The sequence below is a fragment of the Protopterus annectens genome, chromosome 8.part0 (assembly GCF_019279795.1).
Source record: "Protopterus annectens isolate FY-2018-M chromosome 8.part0, PAN1.0, whole genome shotgun sequence".
NCBI lineage: Eukaryota > Metazoa > Chordata > Ceratodontiformes > Protopteridae > Protopterus > Protopterus annectens.
Window position 1 is genome coordinate 1,105,744,373 of NC_056741.1, and position 27,468 is coordinate 1,105,771,840.

Genomic DNA, 27,468 nt, shown 5'->3' on the forward strand with positions numbered 1-27,468 from the left:
TTAAAGGAAAATGTGAATGGCCATTAACAATTCTAGGCTTTGTTAAAGTTCTACAAGATAATGCCATGACACAGGGAAGTACAGAAGTCCTCAGAACTAAATACAATCCTCCCCACTTGGAATCTGACAAATTTTTCATGAAATGAGCAAACGTAAAGGCAGGAACCTCCCAGGTTCAATGCTACCATCCATGTTTGTCAGAGAACTGAAATCATTCATAGTTTCTGAACATTCACAAAATGTTTAAGGGTTGTCAGACTTGAACAAACCTGAATGAACCAGTTTCTTGGGAATGAGTTTTTAAAATAGAAACCAGTCTCTTTTTGTGAAGGGGCATGGGCTTGGTTGATTTGTTACACAGCAACACTGTACCTGCACGCAGGTTAGAAAAGCAATTTCTGGAACTTTCTGTAAAGCTGGTAAACTGGAGAACTATACTACATATCCTGAGTGTAAAAAAAGAATCCAAAACCTTTTTGCCAGTTACCAGAGTACTGGCCATTGGGTATTAACTTAAGTATGGGTAATAATGGAGGATGGCAAGAAAGCTGGAAGACGTCCAAAAATTCTTACTTCTTTGGTAGATAAGACAGCTTTTTCTGGGAAGAACCTGGTTTGTTTTTACTTTCCTGTGGTACTTCTTAAAAAATCTCTCTTCTATGGGAAAAGTTCTGCAAGAGTGGCTTATTAGGGATTTGGAAAAACTCTTCCGGCCCTATTTTAGTCTTCTCTCTCTTCTTTATGTCTGAAAAGAAATGGTGGGTCTTATCTTCACCAAAAAAAAAAAAAAAAAAAAAAAAGAAACTGTAAGGTCTGGCAATAGCATCTAACAATGCTGACTTAAGATCTGCAGTGTAATTCTGGGATTTTAGATAGGCATGGCTCCTCATGACTATTCCACAAGATATCGCCATGCAAAATGCATTCACTGAACCTACTGCGACAACTTAACAGTCATATTTGAGAAGCTGGTCAATGATCTGCATTTGGCCTAAGATAGCACCTTGGTATAAGATAAAATTGGTCTGAAAACTGAAAGCACTCACTGCCATGGTGAAGGAGCTACAAATTTTCTCTTTCTTTCTTTATTTTGCATACCAACGACTTCTGCTTCTCTACCTAATGGCAGTTTTCAGCAAAAAAGCTTTTTATAGTGCAATCTCCCATCAGATCAAACATCCTCATGGGGAGATCTCAGACAAAAAAAAAAAATCAAAATTTCTTTCAGGTGCAGTAACTGCTCATCACGTTTACAATTTCCATACAAATGATATCCTCAAAAAGTACACCTAATGAAATGAAGGACATCTCCACCCTCACAGTAGTAGTCAGAGATATACTGCCCAAAGGATTTATATTAACTTTCATCTTTTTCCCCAAAATCTTCTACTACATAGCCTTTTTTCTCTTTACCTGCAGAAGGCAAGGGACAAGAAGCAGAAGCTACAGCAGAACGTATGGATCTTGACTGTGTTAAAACAGTCAAAGGAGACGAAAAAGAAATCTATGACTCTTGGGTGGCCACACATTTAAATACACTTCTCAACTAATTTGTGGCATTGGTGAGATCAAAGATACCTTCATCACTGCTGTTGGGGTGCCCTATGTAATACCAACAATCTCTCTTCCAGCCACAGACAAATAAAAGGTATGCTTCCCTATGTTATTCACTAAAATAACCTTTATAGTTGACACTTCAACCTATTTCATAGACTTCTGACAAAAACAAAGATCCCTCCTTTTATTTTTCTCCTATATGAAGGCTGTCTTTCAAACTCTTTTTACCTTCCTCAAACAGCTTCCCTAGGGAACTGTGATGGACGCAGTACAGTTTTTTCCTTCTTTCTTTATTCAATTGGTCTACCTCTCCTTTTACCATAGTTTAAACTAAAGCTTGATAATCTCTTCCAGTTTTTAAGTGTTTTTTCTGTAATAAAGAGGCCTTCAGCATCTCATCTCCTGTTTGTAGCAAGTTTTAAATTGTTAAAAAAATACACACTTCATCTGAGTGCAGTTAGTCCCCAAACAACTATGCAGTATGTGTTGAAATCATTCAGCAACAGCTCTATTCCCCAAGCACAGCTGATAGCAACACATAACAATCGGCACACTTAACTGTAAATGCAGCCACCTAAATTGAGACAAAAGTAGGTTAAAATTAGTCTAAAATGGCCTGTAAGGGCAGTTAGCCTAGTACTTATCTATGATCATATAAGACAGACCAAATCTACTGGATGACAAATTCAGCTCCAATTTTACCCCTCTCTCCCCTTGGTCGCCCATTAGGAAACACCATCGAAGATAACCTGCCAAACTATCACTAGGGAGCCGGTCTAGATGCATTCTCCAAGGCCAGGAATAACACATCAAAGGGACCAGATAATATAGCAGGATATTTCCTAAACAGAATGAAGCACAGTCTTTCCAGACCACTGGAGTTACTATTTAACACAGTTGCCACAGAGGCTTTGTGGCATGTAAATGGAGAACTACAACAGTTATCCCATTGCACAAGAATGGGCCATCGATGCACTGCAGAAACTACAGACCCATAAGCCTGACTAGTCCCTCATGCAAAGCCATGGAAAAAAAATTATCATGCAAATGATTACTAAAGTTATAGGAAATCTAAGCCACTGGATCTAACCCTGTTTGGTTTCGTCAAGAGCAGATCATGCCTGCTTAACGTAGTGGAATTTTCCGAGAAGGTCACCAAAGTAAAGGATGAAGGCAAAATGGTGCATATGGTCTTCCTTGACCTGGTTAGACATATGATACAATAGACCACTTAAGCATTGACGACAATAGAATTGGGTATAAACCCCCTGTCAACCACTGGATTACCAGGTGGCTCTCAGATAAGACTGAAGAAGTAGGATAGGGGAGTCCACCTCCACAAAGAGGCCAGTTACTAGCACTGTCCCTCAGGGCTCTTTGCAGGATCTCTTTCTTAGCATTAAACTTCTCTGAAGTTAAGACCAGCATCAAGGGCCTCTGGCTGACCAGGTTTGCAGATGATTCCAAATTGTGCACAGTCACAGAATCTCCTCATGACACTAATAATATTTATATTTTATTTGTTTGAAGCTGAATATGGACTCCTTATATGAGTATATGCAATTACTGATCTGCTAAAGCACAAATATCGTGTACAGTGTAATAAATACTATACATCTTTAAAGGTAACACCTGACAACACTGATGATGTGTTCCTCATGTCAAAAGTTGGATGATTTGCTTACCATTATTAGAAACAAATCTAGACTTACTGATGATGATTGCACTTGTGCAACTGGCACAGCTTGGAGAACTGTTGTTACATACATTAATGACTGGTCTGATGAGATAAAAAATGTTCAGCAAATAGAATACATTTAGGAAATGATGTGTCTATTGTCTGTAAAGATCATTCAACCCCTATGAAACAAGACGATTCCCTTGACAACTTTGAGAATTCTGGATGCAAGTTTTCAGCAATCTGAGGATTTGGAGTTTTTAGAAGGAAACAAAAAAGCATGCCGCGGTGGTACAGCGGTAGCATTATTACCTCACAGCAAGAGGTTTTCCCGTTCGATTCTCGGCTTGGCTTGGGTGTGCCTTCTGTGTGGAGTCTGTATGCCCTCCCCGTGGTTGGGTAGCGTTCGAAAGACTGCATGCGTAAATGGGCGTGCCTTCGTTGAAGGTTGGGCATTCAGCTGGCACCTTGGCGTTTCGTAAAAATCTACTGCCAACATTAACGGACCAGAGTTCCGCTGTGGCGATCCCTTACAGCCAAAAGACAAACAAGAAGGAAACAAAAAAAAAAGAAAAGTAGAAGTTCACAGCAATTAACAAAATAGAAAAAGTAACTGATTAATGTCTGTAAAGTAAAGAGTATATATACTAAAAAGGACACTGCTTTGTTATGTAGCACACAGATTATAAGGAATGATAACATTTTTCTATCAGAAAACCTTCAGTCAACAGAAAAAGGCATAATTTTTCCAAAAGAGAAAGTAGAAAAAAAAAGAGACAAGGGGCAGATGAAAAGGAAGAAATCAAAATTGAATGTGAAAGGATTGAAAAACACTAGTGTAAGAATAAAAAAGAGAAAATACACATGTTGACTATATGGCTCAAGCTGTGGATGTACAAAGCCAGCTGGATGAGAATTAATTGCTTGCAAATTTAATACACAATAAAAACAGTGGGATTAATAAGACTAACGGTGATGAAGACCACTCCTTTGTAACAATTGATAAGAGTAAATACTACTGTATTAAAAGTTGAAGATTCTTCAGATCTGGTCAGAAAAGATATTCTTCTAATTAAAGATTCAATTATTAGAGGAACTGATACTTATATCTGCAGAGAAAATGGTGAACAGTGAATAGTGATATGATTGCCAGGAGCAAAAACAGAAGATGCGAGACAAGCCTTGGAAAGTACAGTTGTGTACACCTACCATAAATGTAGATGTTCAAGTGTCTTCACTGTTGCAGTCATGACTGTAGGGTTCTCCCCTGCTGGCAGGCAGCCCTCAGTCGGACAGAATCCCAAAGTCTGGGTCCAGCGTCGGCTGTTCAACCATGCTCCCTGACGTCAGAGTGCCAGGAGTACAAAGCTGACAGCCGACGCCATCTTCTCCAGTTTTTCTTGCCCCCAGATGTCAGTAGTCCCAAAATGAAAAAGGTCCCATAACCTTTGGAAATACACCTCAGACGAATGGTGAAAAAAGGAAATACACAAAAGTAAAAATAAGAGGGGACAGGAGGGAGGGAAACCCAGACTGCAACAGTGAAGACACTTGAACATCTACATTTATCACTGTTGCAGTCATGACTGTAGGGTAGAATCCCAAAGCTGAAAGAAAGGGAGGTGGTCATAAAGAAGAAGGGGCGGCTAAAAGGCCCTGCAAGACTGCAGAGGCAAAGCCTGCCCTAGACTTAGAGTAGAGAGGTAGATTGTAGTGCTTAGAAAAAGTATGCAATGAACTCCAATTTGCAGCTTCCAGAATGTCTTTGGTAGGAACTCCCCTAAGGAAGGCCGCAGAAGTGGCAGCAGCTCTGGTGGAATGAGTCCGTATACTCCCTGGGATTTGCTTTCCATGGTGTGAATAACAAAATCTGATTCCATGAGCAATCCATTTAGAAATGGTCTGTTTTGAAATGGCTTTACCTTGGGAACTTGAAGCATAAGAAACAAACAATTGCTCTGATTTTCTGATGTCCTTGGTTCTGTCCAGGTAAAAACGTAGTTGTCTGTGTACATCCAAGGAATGTAAGATCCTTTCCCCTTTATTTTGAGGAGTGGGGAAAAAAGTTGGCAAGTGAATAGTTTGATTTAAAGCCACTTTGGAAACCACCTTAGGCATGAAAGTAGGATTAGTCCTTAAACACACCCTGTCTTGATGAAAAATAATATAAGGTTCCACAGCCATAAGAGCTTGCAACTCTGAAACTCTCCTGGCAGAGTTCAGAGCTAACAGGATGGCTGTTTTCCAAGATAAAAACTTGATGTCAGAAGAGGCAGCAGGCTCAAAAGGAGGTAAGGTGAGCTTTTCCAAAACATAATTGAAATCCCAAGCAGGAATGGGAGGAGATCTAGGAGGTCTTAAGTTCTTAGCTCCTCTGAGAAACTGTCTCATGAGCTGGTGGGAAAAGATTGGAGGGTCTGTATTGTAATGAGCGGAAATAGCAGAGGCATGTATCTTAATGGAAGAGAAAGAGAGACCCTTATGTAAGAGATCTGTCGGGTAAAGTAAAATCAAAGGAATGTTAGGAAGAAGAGGATCAGAATCCTGAGCCTGCATCCAGGAACAAAATCTTTTCCATTTTCCTGCATAAGATTTTCTAGTGCTAGGACGTCTGGCTTCTAAAATGACATCCATAACCTGCTTGGGAAGGAAAGAAGAAATCAAAGGCCCTGGATTAACCAAGCTGCCAGGCTGAGAGTTCTGACATGAGAGTGTAGAACCTGACCCTGATGTTGGGACAGAAGGTTCGGAGACTGAGGTAAAACCCAAGGGGGCTCCAGGCATAGGTTTTTTTTAGAGTTGGGTACCAAAACTGCCGAGGCCAATTTGGAGCCAGCAAGATTATCATCTTGGGCTTGTCCTGTTTTATTTTCAATAAAACCCGTGGAAGAAGAGGAAGAGGCGGAAAGGCATATCCCGAGAGGTTTCTCCAACTGAATGACAGGGCATTCACTTTCCAAGCTTCTCTGTGGAAAGTCCTGGTGCAAAAATTCCATAGTTGATGATTGAGATGGGATGCAAAGAGGTCTATGTGAGGTCATCCCCAGACTGCTGTTATCATCCTGAATATTTTGGTGTCCAACATCCACTCGTGTGGATCTGAAAGATTTCTGCTCAGACTGTCTGCCAGGAAGCTTTGTTTCCCTGGTAGAAACTGAGCTTGAAGATCCAGATTGCAAGCTAGAGCTGTGTTCCATAGCTAGTCTGCAAAGGGGGTAGGAATGAGATCCCCCTTGCTTGTTTATGTACCACATAACTGTGGTGTTGTCTGTCCGTATTAGTAGTTGTCCTGGTTGTAAAAGATTCTTGAAGGCCAATAGAGCTTTCTGAATGGCTAACATTTCCTTTAAGTTGATATGCAGGTGCTTCTGATCCTTTGTCCAAAGGCCCTGCAGACAATTGCCCTGAAAATGGGCTCCCCAAGCATAATCTGAGGCGTCCGTGGTTAGAATCTGAGTGGCAGGAGGCAGACGGAAGGGTTTCCCTTTGTTTAGAGCACATGCCCTGGACCACCAAAGAAATTCCTTTTGAAGGCAAGGAAGGACGGAGATCAGTATGTCTAAACTGTGGCAATGTTGAGACCATACACTTTTTAGGTACCACTGTATTTTCCTCATGTGTAGTCTTGCATATGGTACGAGAAGGATGCAGGAGGCCATGTAACCCAAAGCCTGCAGGAATTTCCTTGCAGATAGTTGAGTTAAAGTTGCCAAGGTTCTGAAAGTTGAAGCCAGCTGTAATTGTTTTTCGGATGTCAGAAATGCCATCTGGGTTGTGGTGTTTAGAAGTGCACCCAGAAAAGTTATTTGTTGTGATGGTGTCAAATTTGACTTTTTTATGTTTACAGAGAATCCCAGGAACTTGAGGAGGTTCTGTACAAATTCTAGTTGCTGGAGTAAGACATCCTTGCTGTCTGCCTGAATTAGACAATCGTCCAGATAAGGGTAAATTTGAATTCCCTTGAGTCTGCAGTAAGCTACTACTGGAGCCAGGAATTTGGTGAAGACCCTGGGCGCAGTAGACAATCCAAAGGGCAGCACAGAGAATTGAAAGTGCCTCGATCCGGCTTTGAACCTGAGGTATTTTCTGCGTTCCTGCCTGATGGGAATGTGTAAATATGCCTCCTTTAAATCCAAAGTTACCATCCATGCATCATTGGAAGTAGCTGCTGTAGAGTAAGCATCTTGAATTTTGGAATCTCTAGAAAGGTGTTCAAGACCGACAGATCCAGAATGGGTCTCCGTGAGTTTTGCTTCCTTGGGACTAGAAAGAGCCTTGAGTAAAAACCTTTTCCCATCTCTGAAAGTGGAACCAGTTCTATGGCATTCATAGTCAAAAGAGCTTCCACCTGGTTTAAGGCCTCTGGTCCATTGATGTTTTGGAAGGTCTGGCCATCCGCTTGGCCTTGGCAAGGTATGAAAATGGAATTTGTAACCTCTTAAAACCACATCCAAAACCCACTTGTCTTGGGTTATTTGAGTCCAATTTTGATAAAAAAGAGAGAGTTTTCCTCCGAGAGGGGCTTCCAGGCAAGAAATTCCTGTAGCCCAACAGAGGGAGTCATTGAGTTTGTTTCCTTTGAGATTGTGACCTGTCCTCTCCTCCCCAAGGGGTGGAAGCAGTCCACTGTCTTGGTCTATAAGAATCTTGTGTTTGAGGCCTTCCTCTGGAGCATCTATATCTACCCCTCTGAGGCCCGTCTGAAGTGGGAAAGGACCAATTTTTTGAAGGCCAATTCCTGCTAAATCTAAGTGGCTGTACTTGTAAGAAATTTTTAACTGTTTGCATGGATTTCGCCTTATCCTCCATCTTTTTAATCCCCTCTTCAGCTTTTGATCCAAACAAAACATTATGCTGAACAGGAGCATCCAATAATTTAGCCTTTACTTGTTCAGGCAAATTTTGTTCCTTTAGCCATGCATGCCTTCTAATGACTGTGCCAGAGGCCGCAGCCCTACAAGAAGCCTCCAAGGCATCAAATCCACAGCGTAAACCATGCTTCCCAACTTGTTCAGTGGCATGCAATAAGTCATGTAATTCCTTATCATCTGCAAAGGCAGAAATGGAAGTAAGCTTTTGTTTTAAAACAGACAAGAGAAATTGCTGGTATTTTAGCATATGAAACTGACAGTTTAAAGCCCTAATGGACAAAGTAGCAGAAGTGTACACCTTTTTGCCCCATCTTTCTAAGGATCGAGAATCCTTTTCAGAAGGAATGGGATTTTTGGCAGAAGCGGCCTTACCTCCCTTAGGACCCTGAGAAATGGTTTCAGGGTCAGCAGAAGGGTTCTTGTATAAAAACTGATGGGAATCAGGAACCCTGTAATATCTATCAGGCTTAACAGGAGCAGGAGGAAAAGAGTCAGGGGTTAAGTTAGCCTCCGAAAAGGCATCATCCGCAATATCCAAAACAGGAGGAATAGCCAGGGGTCTATGTTGGGGAAGAAGAAGAAAATCCCTCAGTCTTTTCTTAGATTCCGAATACTCCTGTCCTTCCCAGTGGAAATGTTCCCTCATTTCATGCAAAGTTTCCCCAAAGAGAAATCCTCAGGGGGAGAAGCTGAAGGAATGGATTCTTCAGCATCAGAATCCTCATAAGGAGGGAAAGAATATTCCTGATCAGAAGAAGAAACTGAGGAAACAGAAGCCTGATCAGAGGAATCATAATAAACATCCTGCCTTGGCCTTTTATCTGGAGGGGGATGTGAACCCCTAATCATAGTAAGTAAATCCTCCGCCATCTTGAGTAACTGTTTCTGTGACTTGGGAGCCGGTTCAGAAGAGGCCTGTGTTGTAGTCTTTGATTTAGAAGGAGTCTTTGCCTTTGTCTTTGCCTTTATTAGAAGCTGAGTAGGCCTGAAAACCCGTTCGGAAGCCGGTACCTGCACAGCGGCTCCGGACCCATCCGAAGGAGCATTGTCCAAAGGTCCTGCAACAGAAATATTTAAAGGCCTGGTTGGCTCCTCATGAGAGTCCGTTTCGGCCATCGGTTCTGAAATGGCATATGACAGGGGCTGCAAAAGCGCCTCACTGATGACAGCTGAACCTGTAGCTGGCTCCGCTTGTGCGCTATCATCAGATTTGGACCTCGGAGGCCTGTATTTATCCTTGCGACGTTTGTGAACTCCGGTAGATGGAACCGTATCCGACGACATTTTGTAGTTAAAGCGCCTACCGAAGTAATGAAAAGCAAAATCGTACCTTCGCTTAATTGTACGTTGATTGAATCTAGCACAAAACCGACAACTAGCTACGTCGTGGTCAGGGCCTAAGCAAGGAATACAGTAAGAATGAAAATCCTTATGAGGTATTTGCTTCCCACATGAAATACAATTATTAACTTTTTCTGACATCGGAGTGGAGCAAGAAAAAAGTTTCCCCAACGGGGTACTTAGCTTTGAGTGGAGAACAGAATCTTCGGACTGAAGTATATCAGAAAAAATCGTCAGGAGTCAGCCAACCGGCACTTGTGAACTGCTATCACTGCACGGCAAGAAAGACTGGAGAAGATGGCGTCGGCTGTCAGCTTTGTACTCCTGGTGCTCTGACGTCAGGGAGCATGGTTGAACAGCCGACGCCAGACCCAGACTTTGGGATTCTGGCCGACCGAGGGCTGCCTGCCAGCAGGGGAGAACCCTACAGTCATGACTGCAACAGTGAAACACGATGAACATCTCCTTAATGTAAGGAAGTATGGATCTGTTTTTATTCATGTCTTGTCAAATGATCTCATCTACAAGGACTCTCTTGTTAGTAGGGAACTTACAGATCTATTAGACAGCACAGCTTGTAATGGTGTAAGAAGTATTTTTTTACAAATCACATATAGAAAGGATAATCAGGTCACTGTGAATGAAAATATTTTTAGGTAAATGCCTACATGGAAAAAAATGTCCTGTTTTAAAATATGGAAATTTATAAAGCATCCAAGCCTAGTTATGGGCATACATGTGTTCAGACAACATGGAGTGCATTTGTCAAAATCAGGGAAGAGAATTTTTTTGCAGCAGATATTTTGCAATATTTGACAAAGACTAGTCAGGATTTTTGCCAGGTCGAAAATTTAACAGTTCACAGACAGCAACATGTGATGCATCTCTGATGTTTTTTTTTTTTTTTTGTGGAAAACATGCTACGTTCCCACACGTTTGATGTTGTTATTGTTTGTGAAACATAGTTAAAGAACAATGACTGGAAACCATTTCTGTCAGGGTATAACAGTTTTTACTGTAACAGACATTCTAACAAAAAATCAGGTGGAGGTGTTATGATAGAGATTAAAGATAGTTATGAGACCTGTGATTATTACATGTTCAATGATAACACCAATACTATAGACTGTGCAACTGTGAAAATAAAGACATCTCTGGAACATATAATAATTGTTGGGAGTGTACAGAACACCAAAGTCATGTACTAATGACCAACAGGAATTCATACATTTCTTGCATGAAACACAAGAGGGAAGAATAATACTAGCTGGGAACTTAAATGTATCGGACCCAGACTGAAATAATATTGATTCAACAGCATTAGTCAGTAAATTATTCACAACGTATATTCAAGAACAACTGCTTCAGATTGTAAAAAAAAAAAAACTACCAGGGAACAGAACATACTACACATTGCCTGTGTTCTTAAATAAATGACTTTTACTTCAAGTCAGGTTTTACCACCGTTGATGTGCAGTAATCATGGGGTTATAAACATTAATTTATTGCTACATAATTCTGCCAAACTGAAATCTAAACCAATGCACAGAAAGTTTACTACAAATTATATGAAAGCAAAACAGGCACTATGTAAATCTAACTGGAGTGATGTGTTCAGTGGAAAAACTGCAAATGGAATGTGAAAAGTTTTGAAAGAGAAATTGTTTGAGTGCAAAAAAATCAAAAAAATGTTTAACATCGGGATCTAGGCATACAGTGTCAGGGGGATATACTTCCATAAGAACAAGACACCCGATTAAGGTGAGAGACAAAAAATATAAGAAACGGAAGACAGGTCAAACTACAACTATGAAACTGAAATAAACAAGCTGGATAAACAAATTAAGCATAGTGCGAGACAAGATCAAGAAAATCTGAAGAAAATTTATATAAAGATATTGAGCATAATAGGAAACCTATTTATAGATACATAAGATGTGGAGGGGGTAAAGACATACAAACTGATAAGTGCATATTTTAAAAATTATTCTCAGACACAACAGATGTTATAGACATATTTACAAAATGTTATGCAAAACAGTTTGCCTCCACGAAGGGGGTGACAAATTGTCCAAATAACATCCAGGTAACCTCAGACAATGGAATTAAATTAGATTATACTGAAAAAGAACTGCACAAACTGGATCCAAACAAAGCACAGGGAGGAGACATAATTAGTAATAATGACCTGAGAACTCTTCAACAAGAACTTACAATACCATTATATCTATTATTCACTAGGTCATATAAATATGGTGAGATTCTTCAAGACTGGAGACATGCGATTATTAAACCAGTCTTGAGGGTTGAGAAGGGGGACTGGAGATTTAATGTAAAGAAGTAAGGACTGGTTGGGAACCAGGTGACAGTTTTAGAGTTAGGGTAGGGCTACACAGTTTTATAGGGTTGGGTGTAGAGAGGGCAATGTACAAGAGGGAGACTGGGCTGGTAGGAGTGTCAGCACTTGCCTTTTTCAGCAAGTGGCAGCGAGCAGTTGTACTGCAAGCCATTACCAAATAAGAACCTTAGCAGATCCATTCAGATGAAGCTAAGTCCAGTTTCACCTAAAACAGATTTAGCAAAATCACTGTGGGAAAAACGACGTCAATTACCATGATATACTAAGATTTTTAGACTAAGAGATGTAATATTTCCCCAAAGGTAAAAAATGAACAGTAGCTTCTTGGTTAAACTGAAAGACAAGTGGGAATAAAAAGGTTTGGCTGCTAACCTTTTTCTAATGGCATTCTTCATAAAATAAGGCAATACAAATGCACAGACAAATAGTCACTAAGGGTGTAGCCAGTATACAGAATGAGTAGTTAGTTTACTCTGGGAAGGTACCCAAGTCTAGAAATGTACAGAAAAGCAAATCTGCAAAAAGCAAAGTATTTTCCTTTCCAAAAAAGGGACAATTCAAATCACTATCAAAAGTCTACAAAATTTGAATTCTCAAAAATACACAGTACATATTTTCTTACTAAAAAAAACCTTTCACATGGCACTATTTTCTCTTTAGTTAGAGTCACTCACCTGTGCTGTTATGAAAATGGGTTGAGAAGGCACAGAAGTTGTAGTCACGTTGTTAGCACTCTGCATTATCTGCAGTGGTCTAATCATGGGTTGAGCCATCACAGTACCAAGTCCTGATGTAGGGCTCTGAGTTAGGATTAGGGGCTGTCCACCAGATTGAACAAGAGAAGCTACATCAGGACAAAAAGTAAGAAGATATATAAAAGTTAGTGATGAGTCTCTTACTGCTGTGAAGAAAAGTTCCACTTTCGGTATATGTTACATGAAATAAATGATGAAACTTCATAATGCACACACAAGGTACAAAACGTAAATTGCTATATTGTAGAAACATTTTGTCCGGCCATATTCAAAAGGATCACTGATAAAATACCTGGAATGAAAACAGTGATGCTTGGCAAACACAGGTATTTACAAAATGCAATGCAAGTTCAAATACTCTGCTATGATACAAAAAGAAAGAAAAAAAAGATTACAGAACCTTTTCTCAGAAAAGTGTCTAAACACTACCAAAGAGGAAAACAAAAAAAAAACATACTGGCAGAATGAAAAAAATGCCACCTTACTTACTACTTATTGATTAGTTTAGGTGCTTTCATCAACGAAACTTTGACTTCATCAGAATAATGAACACTTAAAATCTGGTGATATATGACAAAACTACAGATCATATGATTAGTACAAAACAAAAAATATAATAACATGTATAATAAAATACATCTTTTAGCAAAGCGTTTATTCACAACAAATCATGAAAACATTTTTACTTACTAAAACAAATAGTTTTTTTGTTTCAAAGGGTATTTAATATTTAAATGATCATTTAAACATGGTGAATGGTCTGCATTCAATCTATTTTGCCTCTTAATTCCAAATTCTCTTACTGTCAATATCTCTGCCTTGTATGTCTATTACCAGAATCTACACAAAAAAGTTATTGAAACTGCTGCACAGTAATGTTTATACAAAGCATTCCAGTATCTTTAATGTCTATGGCATAAATATGATCTTATCAGAACATTTTCTTATAGTTTTGCCAATGTAAAATGCACCATAATTTAAATAAGTAACAACATACTAACTGTGTGCGCTGAAAAGTACATATATTGTTTGCTCCAAAACATGCTTCCATGTTTGGTCAATCATTCTAGAAGTGATACAATTTACAGGTTTTGCATGGAAAGATACCTTTTATCTACATCTATACTTGTCAAACTGTCAGTACAAGGCTGGTTCCACACCAGTTTCATTAGTTATACTGGTGTCTTTAACAAAGCATCTAATTTCACTACTACTACACTGCCTTAAACAACTGGAAAAAATTAAAAACTTATAATATTGCCTTCAACAACAGAGGCTTCTGGTGCCTAACTAGCCTCTTTACTTAAAAGAGGGTTGTATAAATTTGCACTCTTTGCAGTGACATCTATCCATACATGACTGATCATATTACTGGAATAGCAACTGTCCTCAAACAACTTATTTAGACTATTGCAGTCCTTATAAAATATTTCATGTTTAGATATAAATATAGACAATTTAATCATCTGATTCTTAAACACAGTGTGGCTGTTGTCTAGTAGAATGGATATAACTGTTTGCAAAAATGGGCTTTATTTAACTGTTCTCAATTACCCTGAAACACAAAAAAACACAGAACTTCATTAAAGCAAGCATATAATAAAACTTGTCCAGATAATGGCCAGTTATATAAATGAACTTGCTTCCATTCATTTAAAATCAGGTTTGCGACAGTCGGAGCAGCAGTTGCTCTATTCACAGCAATGTTTAGGTGCACTTCTGTGGAAGCATAAAAGGATCCTCCCTAGATAGTCACTCTAGCTGGGAGAACCACAGTTGTATTTATTTACTCATTAAGATTTGATTACAGGAAAAGTCTGACTGCAAAGGAGCCCATTTTCAGTGGAGGCCCAAGAAGAAAAGCTCCAAACTGTACTAACCACACAACTACCAAAACAGCCTTAGCTTTGTCCATTCTGACCATATGCAGCACTCTGAGGATCAGAGTGAGATAAGGGAAAGTTCCACTTCAGGTAGCCACTCCAGGGGATGGCAAGATATTTAAAAACTATGGAATTCTGCATAGGAATCTGTAGACCTTCTGCTGCTGACAATTCTAAGCAAAGTGATCCAACCATAGAAAGCCACATTTCTCAGTGAGTGAAAGACAAACTTTGGGACTCTGTTTCCATTCATGTCTGATGGGTGTGAGCTTGCTTAATTTGTTTATATAACTATGTTCTAGAAGGATGAAATATAAACATTAGGGATCTGAGGAATGTAGTAGGCCAGGAAATGCAAACTCATCCTGGACTCAATTTCTACACCATTACTGCCAGTCTGCACTGCTGGCAAGAATAGGGTTTTCACATCTTCAAATGTCAAAGTGGGACATTTTTGTAGATTCTTGGGATTTTGCAGGATAAACCATACCCACAGCCACTGCAAAGGGCAAAACTTCACTTTTTTGCCAAAATAAAAGCTTATCCTTGCCGCATTTCAGTTGCTTATGCTGTTTCATATAACATTTAGATGTTTCAGACACAAAATAATTTTTTGTGCAACTATTAGAGAAAACTTGTGAAGTATTTTTTGTCCTAAAATCTCAGGACATTTGCCATTTTTTATTTACTTATTTTTTTAAAGGACAAAACTGCCCAATTAGGGACTGTCCTGATCAAAAAGGAACAGGTGGCAACCTTATGCAAGAGTGCCCCTACCTTGTTCAAATTCCACATCATCATGGTCTTATCCCTAACAAACTACTGAATGCCCAGTGTCAAAACTGGCCTGAATATTCTTAGGCTCAACACCAAGGCAATCATCTCCTTCAGTTAATATGGCTGGACTTTTAGCTGTTCTATATGTGCTCCCCTCAGACAAGAGTCCAACGCATCTGTACATGGGTCTGTGTCACCCACCTGTGACCACCATAGGCCTATCCCAACTGTATTCTACCTCTCGGGCCAACAAAGAGAACTGTGTTGATGGAAGCGATCAGACAAATCATTTGGTGTACACAACTAGCTGTGTTTCTGCCAAAGGTTCCAGAAGTACCACTGAATTCTCCTTGGTGCAGTCTGGCTAAGGGGCCATGAAGATGGAGGATGGCATATGCCTCAAGGTTGTGAGGAGCTCATTGTATGACACTTGTGCTTTGTGTGATGGACCTGTACAATCAGCCTTTAAGAGGATGTGCCCTGTCCTTGGGAAGACAAAACTTTCTCTTGTCTGTATTAAAGTGAGCTTCCAGGAAAAGTTTGGACTTGTCTGGAATTGAGCTACTTCGGTATATTCATGGCGAAAACCAGATAAGTAAAACAATGCATACTATCCTGCATAGTGACCTTTGAATGCCCTTTGTTAATGGTGACTTGTTCAGTCAACCAGACAAGGATAGATGTGTATACATTCTGTCCTCAGGTATTCCAACACTGGGTCTAGACATTTTCTAATTACAGTGGGCCTGTAGAAAGGCAAAAGGGTAGAGAAGCAGAACTGTAAGTGGTCCTGCTCCGCACCGAACTTCAGACAATACCTGCAAGACCTGTGGATAAGAATATCCAAGTATGTGTCCTTCAGATCCAAAGTGACCAAAACAACCCTGGGTAGCAGAAAAGGTGTACAGGGTGGCTGAAGGATCAGCATCCTGAAGATGGTCACTCTCAAGAACCTGTTTAAACTTCAAGAAATCCAGGATTAGCCTTCATGGGCCATCCTTTTTAGGACTAGGAAGAGCCTACAATAAATGTCCTTTCCCTGCTCCATAGCAGAAACTCTCTCTGTTCCCCCTCCCCCCGAAATAAGTTTGCCCAGCATAGGTCCTGAAAAACAGGACATATTCCAATGAAAGAAGGGATTACTTAGAATTCCACTCTGTAACATCAAAAAACTTCTTCTATCAATCCATCAGTGGTTAGGTTACAACACTTCTACTTGACGTGTGAAAGCTTGCTTTCACAAGAGGTTGGAATAGGAGCATAGTCAGTACTGGTTACTTTCCTAGCCAAGTTCTGTGGCGGAATGGGATGCAGCTCTGTCCACAACTCAGACTACCAGACATCAAGGTAGGAACTCAGGCTAGGCAAGGGAGAATGCCAGTGAGAAGCCATCCATCCTGGCGGAAGTGTGGAGCTCCAACCTGCTGTAAAGCTGACATATACTGGAAAGAAAGTTGTACAGCATGCAGCAATGTGGGGGGGGGGGGGGGCTGGGTATGTGCTCAACTCTGCTAAGCTATGCTTTACAGCAGCCTTCATTCAACATGGATAGGAATGTGAATGCCACCAAGGGACGCCACAGCAAGGTCTCAAACGTCAGCCACCAAGGGAAGGTGTGTGTTCAGAAAAAAGAAAAGACTACGCATGGCTGCTTGGACGACAAACATACATTATGGACTCTCACCCGAGTAACAGAGAATGAATGAGAAGTAGCAACAGATTTGCCATGAAAATAATAACAAAAGGAAATGGCCTTAGATATCCAGGAGAAGATGGTTTGCTTAAAAACAGCCAAACCATAAGACCTGGGATGAAAGGAAACAAAAAACTGATCAGACTTGTGGAAAGTCCTAGTTTTATCCAAACAGTACCTGAGCTGTCTGTGCAAGCTCACCCAGCTAGGTATCAACCCTTATTATCATTAGGTGGATCACTAACTGGCTCACCTATTGAGCCCATACAGTCAAAATAGGGCAATCCGCTTCCAACAGCACACCATCAGTCCTGGGACCTCTACTATTTGGAAGCTATTTCTCCAAAGTACAAGCAAATACTAAAGGTCTGTGGCTGACAAAGTTTGCTGACGACTGCAAAATGGGGAGGTCACAGAATCTCCATATGAGGTCAGCATCCTACAAGAGAGTTTTACGCAAACAAATGACTGGTGCCAAAGTCATGGCCTTAAACTCAATGCAAAAAAATGTATTATCATTGCTTTTGGTAAGAACAATGTCCCTACTAACTACCACATCAATAGAGACACCCTAAGTATGCACTCAGTGATGACAGACCTGAGCACACAGGTTGCCAACAACCTTACCTTTGATCACCATGCCCACACAGTGGTAAGAAGGGCATTCTATATTGCTCATCTCATAACTAAGTGCATTTCATCCCCAGAAAAAAAGAAGTTATAACCTCCCTGTACTCTTCCCTCATCAGGCCAATAATAGAGTACAACGCCCCTTTTGGTATGTACCTTTCCAGGCACCTGCAGCAACTGCAGAAACCACAGAAGCTCCTTACAAGGAGAATTCAAGGCGTTCAACATCTGTCCTGTGTGGACTGGCTGAAATCATTGTCACTTTACTCCATTTCATACAGACTACTCAGAGACGATCTCTGCCTTGCGTATAAGGTAATCTCTGACTCTGCTTTACTGGAAATGCTGCATGGCCATAAGACCAATGGCTCACAGGTTACTTGCTCTAAAGACCTTAACCTGGTATGTGACAATCTCTGCCTCTGCTTTACTAGAAATGCTGTATGACTGTAAGACCAATGGCTCATGGGCTACTCGCTTTAAAGACCTTAACCTGGTATGTGACATTAACAGAACCTGCTGAAGGGACAGATTTGTCTCCCAGAGGTAACTACACCTGTGGAATAGACTTCTCAATTCATGTTATGCACAGCACCTCTTTGGCCCTTTTCAAGCACAATCTGGACAACTGGAGGGGTAACCATAAATTCACTCCGGGGGTTCCACCTGTGTCTCTCTTGGGCAGGGGCAACAGGTGCTGATCATGGAAACAAGGGGAGAACTAGGCTAGGCTGTAAGGGCCCTAGGGCCATTAGCCTAGTATCATCCTATGATCCTATAATCCTCTCAACAGCAAAGTGAGGAGAAGGGGAAAAAGGAAAGGAGTTGTGCTGACTGATTTAAGGACAACTCATTTACTACACTGGGCATTAAAGAACGACTAGTACAAAGGGACACACTGTCCCAGTGAAAATACAAAAAAAAAAGGAAGAATGGTCCATAAGGGCCTGGAGCTCAGAAACCTTCCAAGCAGAAGTAACAACCAGCAACAAAATAGTCTTCCAGGTATAAATAATATTGCAAAAAAGCAGAAAATGCATGTTCAAAAGGGGCCCAAGTCAATTTTTCTAAAACAAAATTAAGGTCGCAAGGAGGAGGAATAGTTCATCTTGGAGATATAATGTGCAGGACGCCTAAATTGTTTGACCTCAAAACAAGAAGTCAAAGGGGGATTTCAAGGACAGATGAGCAGAAATGGCTGACGAATGGACCTTCACAGAACAATAAGCCAAGCCACACTGGAGCAACTCAAACAAATAAGAGACAACTAGAGGGAACCCCACTGCAAAAAGGGTCCTGGTTACGAGCATGGCACCAGATTGAAAATCTTTTCCATTTGGATATATAAGATTTTCTGGTTGAAAGTTTCCTCGCCTCCTATAAAACCCTTAGCATGTACTGAGAAAACAGGTGCCTGGAAGGGATCAAAACCCTATCATCCACAGTGTCAGTTGCAGAATGGAAAAGTGGGAATGGATCAGAGACCCCTAGTCCTGTGTGAGGAAATCCAACCAGTGAAGTAACTTGTGATGACTGCCTCTGTTCAGCTGCATTAAGAAGGGGAACCAGTGCTGTCTTGGCCAAAAGGGAGTCACTAGCAAGATTTTTGGGGAGTCCAGCTGAATCTTCTGCAGGACTCTTGGAAGTAGAGGAAGAGGAGGGAAAACAAAGAAACTTTCCCTTCCAAGAAAAAGAAAGGGCATCTGTCTTCCATGCCATGCGGTATGAAGGTTTACTATTAATAGTACAAAATTCAAAATAATCCTGTACTTAAATGTCGACAATTAATGTTGAATCTGCATATTTACAACTATTAAGTTAGTTGTAAATCTGCAATAATTGCCAAAAATGTTGAATTCGACATTTTACGGGCATTAACAATACCACCCTTGCCACAAATCCCGACCTCCTACAACTAACATCCCATTTATGGGGTTCATATTATGTTGTCAAATGACAACAAGAGCGAAACTGCCAAATATCGAAACTTTTCATTTGGGGGGGCTGCACCCCCCACACCCCATTAAATATATATACCAACTCCGAGATCGCACTACAGTGAGGAAAGGGCAAATATTCCAATCTTCACTGTACTGCTATACTGCAATCCGAACTTCGATATGCGGCAGTTTCACTCTTCTGAGTGTTGACAACATAATCGGAAGCCCATTTATGCAGGGGGCAAGCATCCCTGCACTCCCTAACTATATATTCCAACTCCGAGATCACACTACAGTGAGGAAAGGGATGTATTTCCCTAACCCCACTGTACCGAGACCTCTGTACATCCCTTTGAACGTTTATATTTGCAAATGCACAGGACATTCGCAAACACAACATTCAAACATTTGGAAGGTACTCATATGAACTATTCGAACATCTGTAGTTCGAATAATTCATAGGCATACATTCCGAAGCTGAGATATTAACAGTAAACCCGGTATGGCACTATAGAACAGAAGAGAGGAAGCTGTCTATTCTGAGGGGAGGCAAAAGATCTGCCAGAGGAATACCTCACCTATACAATCAAACGAGATTACTAGGCTATCGATCCGGAGTTCATTTTAAGCCTAGCCATTTCAACAGAATGTAATACCATACAAGTGCTACTCAATATCCAAGACTGCATTTAGTGATGATTGCCGTGTCCAGGAGAGCTGTGAGTGCTACTTTCCACTAAGAATTTACAGTGCCCCATCCACTCATCCAGGTTCCTCTTGAACAGTGTCATGGAGGTGCTCTGTTTCACATGAATTGGTAACCCTGTTCCAAAGATGTGGCAGTTGCTGAGAGACAAATCTGTTCCTCCAGCATGTCCTACTTAAGTCGCAGGCCATACTTAAGTCCCTGGAATGAGTAGCCCTAGACTCATCTGACTTATGGATATGAAGCAAATTCATTAGGTTTGGGTCTTGGATTGCTCTGTAGACCAGACATAAGTCTCCCCTAAGAAGTCTATATGATACAGAGTGTGTAAGGCACATGAGGAGCCCCTTGATCTTCTTTGTTAGAAACCTCTGAGGTCTCTCTAACTGCTGCAGGTGCTCAGTACTGTACATGCCAAATGGGACGTTATACTCAATTATGGGTCGGATAAGTGCAGAGTATAGGCGGGGTTATGAAGTACAGTTGTGTACACTTACCATAAATGTCGTTGTTTGAGTGTAGTAACTGTTGCAGTCATCACCTGTGGGTTATCCCTGCTGTGGTAGCCCTCAGCTGGCCTGAATACCAGAGTCAATGTTTTTCTGTGTCAGCTGCTGTCACTTCCTGGCTGACGTCAGGTAGTCAGTGCTATAAAGAAAGGCAGCCAACGCCATTACATCCAGTTTTTCTTGCCCTAACCAGTAAGAGGCCCAAGTAAACATGGCAAAGTGGTCCTGGTGGCTAAAAAGCCACCATTAGAGACTTATGTCTCCCTAAAGAAAGAAGATATAAGGGGGAAGGACTGTGGGAAACCAGGACTGCAACAGTGAATACCCTCGAACATCTAGATTTATGGTTAGTGTATAAAACTGTACTATGTTCTTCGTGTTTCACTGTTGCAATCATCACCTGTGGGGGGATTCCCAAAGCTGAGGAGAGGGGTGGTAGGATTAGTAAGAGACCTAGGAACTGCAAAGGCAAACCCTGTCCTAGACTTAGAAAATAAAGGTAGGTGGTAATGCTTGGTAAAGATATGGACAGAAGTCCAGGTGGCAGCCTCCAGGATGTTCCTGGTGGGAACTCCTCTGAGGAATGCTGTGGAAGTGGAGGCTGGCCTAGTGGAATGGGTTCGAATAGACTGGGGGGGGGGGGGCTTCCCATGCAAACTGTAGCAAAAATGGATACAGTCTGATATCCATTTGGAAATGGTTTGTTTGGAAATGGACTACCCCTCTGCCCCTGGGGCAAAGCTGACAAGTAGTGGGTCCATTTTCCTAAAGGGTTTAGTACAGTTCAGATAGTACCTGAGCTGTCTGTGCACGTCTACTGAGTGCAGAATTCTTTCCCCCTTGTTTAGAGGGTTAGGAAAGAAGGTGGGTTGATGTATGGCCTGGTTGAGAGTTACATTAGATACCACCTTGGGCATAAAGGAGAGATTAGTCCTCAGGGAGACCTGTCTGCATGGAAGATGATAAAGTGCTCAATGGCCATCAGTGCCTGAAGTTCTGAAACCCTTCTGGCTGAGGTAATAGCTAGGAGAAAAGCAGTCTTCCAGGAGAGGTACCTTAGTTCTGCTGAAGCAGCAGGTTTGAAGGGTGGTAAAATTAGTTTTTCCAAAACATAACTCAGGTCCCAGGGTGGAGTGAGTGGCCTTCTGGGAGGTCTGACATTAGAAGCCCCTCTGAGGAATTGTTTAATCAAAGGATGGGAAAATAGGGTCTGTTCTGTATCAAAATGAGCTGAAATGGCTGAGGCATGGATTTTAATGGAGGAGAAGGAGAGGCTACTATTAAGTAGCTCTGTTAGGTAGTCCAGGATAAGAAGGATGGAAGGTTGTGAGGTACTGCCCCCTCTGGACAGGCTCCATGAGCAGAATCTTTTCCATTTTCCTGCATAAGAGTTTCTGGTGCTGGGCTTTCTGGCCTCTGAGATAATGTCTAGGACCTGTTTGCTTAACAGGGGCCCCTTGTTTACTTTCAGAGTATTAGCCATGCTGATAGTTTGAGAGTCTGCAAATCTGGGTGAAGCATCCCCCCCCCCCCCCCCGAGTTAAGAGGTCTGAGATCAAGAGAAGCTGCCTGGGAGGCTGTGAGGTCAGGCTGCGCAGTAAGGATTACCAATGCTGTCTGGGCCAATCTGGAGCAATGAGGATGGCCTTTGGTCTCTCCACGCTTATTTTGATCAGTACCTTGGGTATAAGATGCAGAGGAGGGAATGCGTACACAAGGAGGGTGTTCCAGGGGAAGGTAAAGGCATCCACCTTCCACACTAGGTGGTGATACTGGGCGTTCCTTCATTGAAGGTTGTGCATTAGGCCCGGCAAGCCAGCACGTAAAAATCTACTATCAATCATTAGCGGACCGGAGTTCCACTGTGGCGACCCCTAACCTGGAAAAGCCGAAAGACACACACACACACACACACACACACACACACACACACACACACACACACACACACACACACACACACAGAATTTTTTTCAGCTGATGGTTGGGATGCAAAGCAAAGAGATCCACCTCAGAAGTCCCCCAAGCCTGAGTGATTTGTAAAAAGATTTTTCCTGTGGAGCTGCCATTCGTGGAGGTCCAGTAAGTTTCTGCATAAGTGGTCTGCCAGGATGTTGTTGATCCCTGGTAGGTATTGTGGTATCAGGTGTGGTCCCATGGAAGAGGCTGCCAGACAGAGGTTCATGGCTAGCCTGCACAGAGGGTAAGATTGGGTCCCTCCCTGTTTGTTGGTGTACCACATTACTGTGGTGTTGTCGGTTTTGAAAAGGAGAACCCTTGGCTTGAGATAGGTTTGAAGGATGTCAGAGCCTTTTGCACTGCCATCATTTCCTTCTGGTTGATATGTAAGGGAAGATGCCGGGCATCCCAAAGACCTTGGGCGCACCTACCTTCTAGGTGAGTGCCCCAAGCTATGTCTGAGCAGTCAGTGGTAATGGTCTGCCCGGTTGGGCAGAGGGTGAAGGGAAGACAGACTCTTGTTCTGGGCACAGGCCCCTGCCCACCACAGAAACTCTGCCCTTATACAGGGGATCAAGGTAGGGAGGTCTCTAGAGGTTGAGAGTGCTGACACCAAAGGTTCTTTAGGTACTACTGAGGTTTTTTCAAGTGAACCCTGGACAGAGGGATTAGAAGGATGCAAGATGCCATGTACCCCAAGGCTTGCAGGAACTCCTTCACAGAGAGGTAACTTCTGGAAGCCAGCCGGGTAAAATAGAGAGGCAGGAAGCTCTGTTTTTCTGGGGATAGGAAGGCCATTTGGGATGCTGTGTCCAGTAGTGCCCCCAAGAAAATTAATAAACGTATTTATTTCATTTTATTTTCGTTGGTTTTGCTTCTTAGCCTGTCATTTGGTGGTTTTGGTATTATTCTTATTAGTTCGTTTTTTTATCTTCCTGGAGGGTGTTTGCCTTGGTTTCTTCTCATTGATGGTGTACCCTAAGAAGGTTAGGAGGGTTTTGACAAAGAGGAGGTCCTTGAAGAGCCTTTCTTTGCAATCTGCCTGAATGAGGCAGTCATCCAGGTAAGGGTAAATTTGTATATTTTTCTGTCTGCAAAGGCTATGTCTGGGGCTAAGCATTTGGTGAATGTTGTGAGCCTGCTCTGAAACAAAGGAATTTCCTGTAGGATTCCCTTAAGGGGATGTGGAAGTAGGCATCTTTTAGATCTAGGGTATCTAACCAGGCATTTTTTTTTGCCAGCATAGGCAGCAGCTGCTGCAAGGTTAGCATTTTGAATTTGGAGGGCCACCAGGAAGGTGTTCAGAATGGATAGATCTAGGATGGGGCGTTAGTGTCCTCTTTTCTGGGAACACGGAATAGTCTGGAATAAAAGCCTTTGCCTGTTTGATTTGAGGGGACAGGTTCTACTGCCCCTTGGGATATGAGAGTTTGGACTTGTTTCAATGCCTCTGCCCACTGATTTGAAGGCAAGTCTGGGTACCCTCTTGGAACTGGGAGTTTGTTGAAAGAGAATTTGTATCCCTGAGAAATGATCTTTATGACCCATTGGTCCGTAGTTACTGAAAGCCAATTCTCTTTGCAGAGGAAGAGCCTTCCTCCTAGATTTTGGTGAGTGAAAGGAAGGCAGAGGGGGGAGAGAGAGTCATTGAGAGTTTTTGCCATAGAGGGATGGCTTAGAACTCCCTGCCTTTGGAGTGGAAGTGGTCCACTGTTTGGTTCACTGCTGTCCCTGGGATAGGAGCCTGGGTGGTTTGGCCCTGCAGGGCTTACCTTGCCCCTGTCTGCTAGGTGCAAGAAAGGACCAGTGTTTTGAGGGAAAATTCCTGCTGAACCTAGGAGGTTGTACCTGAAGGAAATATTTAACTGACTGCATATATTTTACTTTGTCTTCCATCTTTTTAAGCCCCCTCTTCTGCTTTTACTCCAAACAAGCAGTCCTTTTCCAAGGGTACATCAAGTAATTTAGATTTGACATGATCAGGGAGAGGTTGTTCTTTCGACCATGCATGTCTCCTAATGAGAGAGCCTGACACTGCTGCCCTGCTTGAGGCTTCTAGGGTGTCATGTCCACAGTGTAATGAAGGTTTAGCCACTTGACAAGTACAGTGCAGTAAATCTGCTAACTCTTTCAAATTGGCACAGTCAGGAAAGGCTGAATTATTTTGTTTTAATAGTTCCAAAGTGTGTTGTTGCTATTTTAACATATGGAACTGACAGCTGATTGCTCTGACAGCTAAGGTTGCAGTGGTGTATACTTTTTTAATCCATCTGTCCAGAGCTTTGGAGTCCTTGTCAGAAGGAGTAGGATTGTTTGCATAACTAGCCTTAGCTCCTTTTGGTCCTTGTGTAATGACCTCCGGGTCTCCAGCAGGATTTCTGTACAGGTATTTGTGAAAATCCGGTACTGTGCAATACCTGTCAGGTTTTCTGGGAGCAGGTGGGAGGGTGTCAGGAGTTAAGCTGGATTCCTGGAAGACATCATCAACCACCTCTAAGATAGGGGGATAGCCAAGGGTCTGTGCTGGGGCAGGTCTAGAAACTCTCTTAGTCTTTTCTTAGACTGAGGGAAGTCCTAGGATTCCCAGTGGAAATGTTCCCTGAGGGTGTGAAGGGTTTCCCCAAAGGAAAGATTTTCTGGTGGGGAGGAAGAAGGAATGGATTCCTCTGCATCTGAATCCTCATAAGCAGTAAGATGTTGTTCCTCTTCAAAATCTGAATAATCAGACTCCGCAGAATCCTGTTCTGTCAGTATTTCAGGAGAAGGGTCCCTTTTCCTTTTAGAAGGTGTGGCCTGACTACCCGTGATAAGGGTGATACGATCATCTGCCATTTTAAGCATTTGAGCTTGGGGTGGTGGAGCCAAGGTAAAATGGTGGCTAGAGTTAGTTTTCCTATGAGTGGCCTTGCCTCTAGGCCTAATAGTATCCATTGGTCTGACAGAAACGGTAGTAGCAGAAGACGCCGTTTTTGTCTAGATTCGGTAGTGTGAAAAACCTCCTCGGAAGCTGGTGCCTGCATCTCAGCTCCGGACCCAACTAAGGTAGAGACAACTAAAGGCTCGGAAGACAAAGAAGATTTCTGTGGCCCGAAAGGGTCTCAGTAGAGACTTGTGAAGGTATCGAATTGGGCATCAAGGGCTGCAAAGACACCTCACTGAATTCCGGACAACTGATGACATGATTAGCGGTAGAGTCATTGGAAGGCTTAGCCTTGTGTGGTTCTGTCTCTATCTTTATCCTTACATTTTTCGGAATGTCTATGGATTGTAAGTTGACGGATGCCATTTCAGAATGCAAAGACAGAAGACGAAAATACCTGGCTACAAAAAGAGCTCTACGATGAATGGTTCTCACGTTAAAGAGGGCACAGAACTGGCAATGGGGGACGTCGTGATCTCGGCCTAAACAAGTGACGCAGTATGAATGGAAGTCTCGGTATTTGCTTTCCACAGGTAAGACAATTGTTAACTTTTTCGGACATTGGTTACTGCAAGAAAAAAGAATCCTCAAAGGGGTACTTAGCTTTAGACGGTTTCAGCTGTAATTCGAAACTCTGGTAGCGACCGACCGGCACATTTACGAACTACTTCTACTATGGGCTCCACAGCAAAAAAGACTGATGTAGTGGCATTGGCTGCCTTCCTTTATAGCACTGACGACCTGATGTCAGCCAGCAAGTGACAGCCGAGGGCTACCACAGCAGGGATAACCCACAGGTGATGACTGCAACAGTGAAAGACGAAGAACATCTTATTTTGCTCTCAAGGCAATGCCTTTACTAATCAAGTGTGCTACGTGGAAAGCTTTCCTTAGTACTGCAGACAAGGAGTGGTCGAAGTTAAGGTTGCAGTCAACCTGTGATCCCAGGTCCCTTAACACTTCATGGGTTCTTAGGGTACTGCTGTTGATTTGATAGTGTGAAGGGACATTGTGTCAAAGGGAATGATGATGCATTTCTTTGCATTCAGTTTGAGATCATAACTAATACACCAGTCACTGGTCTGCATAAGACCCTTCTGAAGTACACTGACATCATTTGGAGATTCAATGATTGCAACTCAAACTTGGTCAGCCATAACCCCTTACCTGAACTTCTGAGAAGTACATACCAAACAGTAGGGGGCCCAGCACTGACCCTTGTGGCACCCCACTGGTAACAAGTCTGCTGGCTGATGTGGAATCAATTGATAGTTAATAATAATAATTAATAATTGATAGTGTGTGTCCAGTTTGTGAGCCAGTTGGCAACCCATCTTACAACAAAGGGGTTTACATTCAGTTCGCTAAGTTTATCGGCAATGCCTGAATATGGGATTGTGTCGAAAGCCTTTGCCAAGTCGAGGTATGCTGTGTGTACAGATCTGCCCTCATCAATGGCCTTGGTCACAGTTTCTAACAGGCAGGATCTGCCCGTCACAAAGCCCAACTGGGTAGGATCCAGGGTTTGGAGGTCACCTATGTCTTTATTTATGAGGTCCATAATGATACATTCCATGGCCTTACAGATGGGCTGGTCAAGCTTATGAGTCTGTAATTCTCTGGGTCTGTTGCTAGGCCACCTTTGTGGAGGGGAATAACTGTAGTTGTTCCCATTCCACAGGAACAAATCCTGTGGTTAGGGTATGATTGAAAAGGGTACTTAGTGGTGAGGCTAGTTCATGTATTAGCTTGTTTAGAAGACAGCCTGGGATGTAATCTGGTCCCACAGAGGCTTTGTTTTTTGGACATGTTCTTCAGATATGCAGAGTGGGGGGGTTGGGGGGTTTGCTGTAAATTAGGAGGGGATAAGGGAATTACATTTTTGCCAAA

The 27,468-nt window shown here is 42.1% G+C and overlaps 1 protein-coding gene across 4 annotated transcripts in view; it reads right to left on the reverse strand.

Moving 5' to 3' along the window:
• Nucleotides 1–27,468, reverse strand: part of POGZ (pogo transposable element derived with ZNF domain) — a 2,357,128-nt gene that overhangs the window by 1,446,800 nt on the left and 882,860 nt on the right. For all 4 annotated transcript variants that reach the window (XM_044080634.1, XM_044080633.1, XM_044080632.1 and 1 more), the window contains one exon: nt 12,481–12,650. In XM_044080634.1, the coding sequence (XP_043936569.1) occupies nt 12,481–12,650 (170 nt within the window). The remainder of the gene's footprint in view (nt 1–12,480; nt 12,651–27,468) is intronic.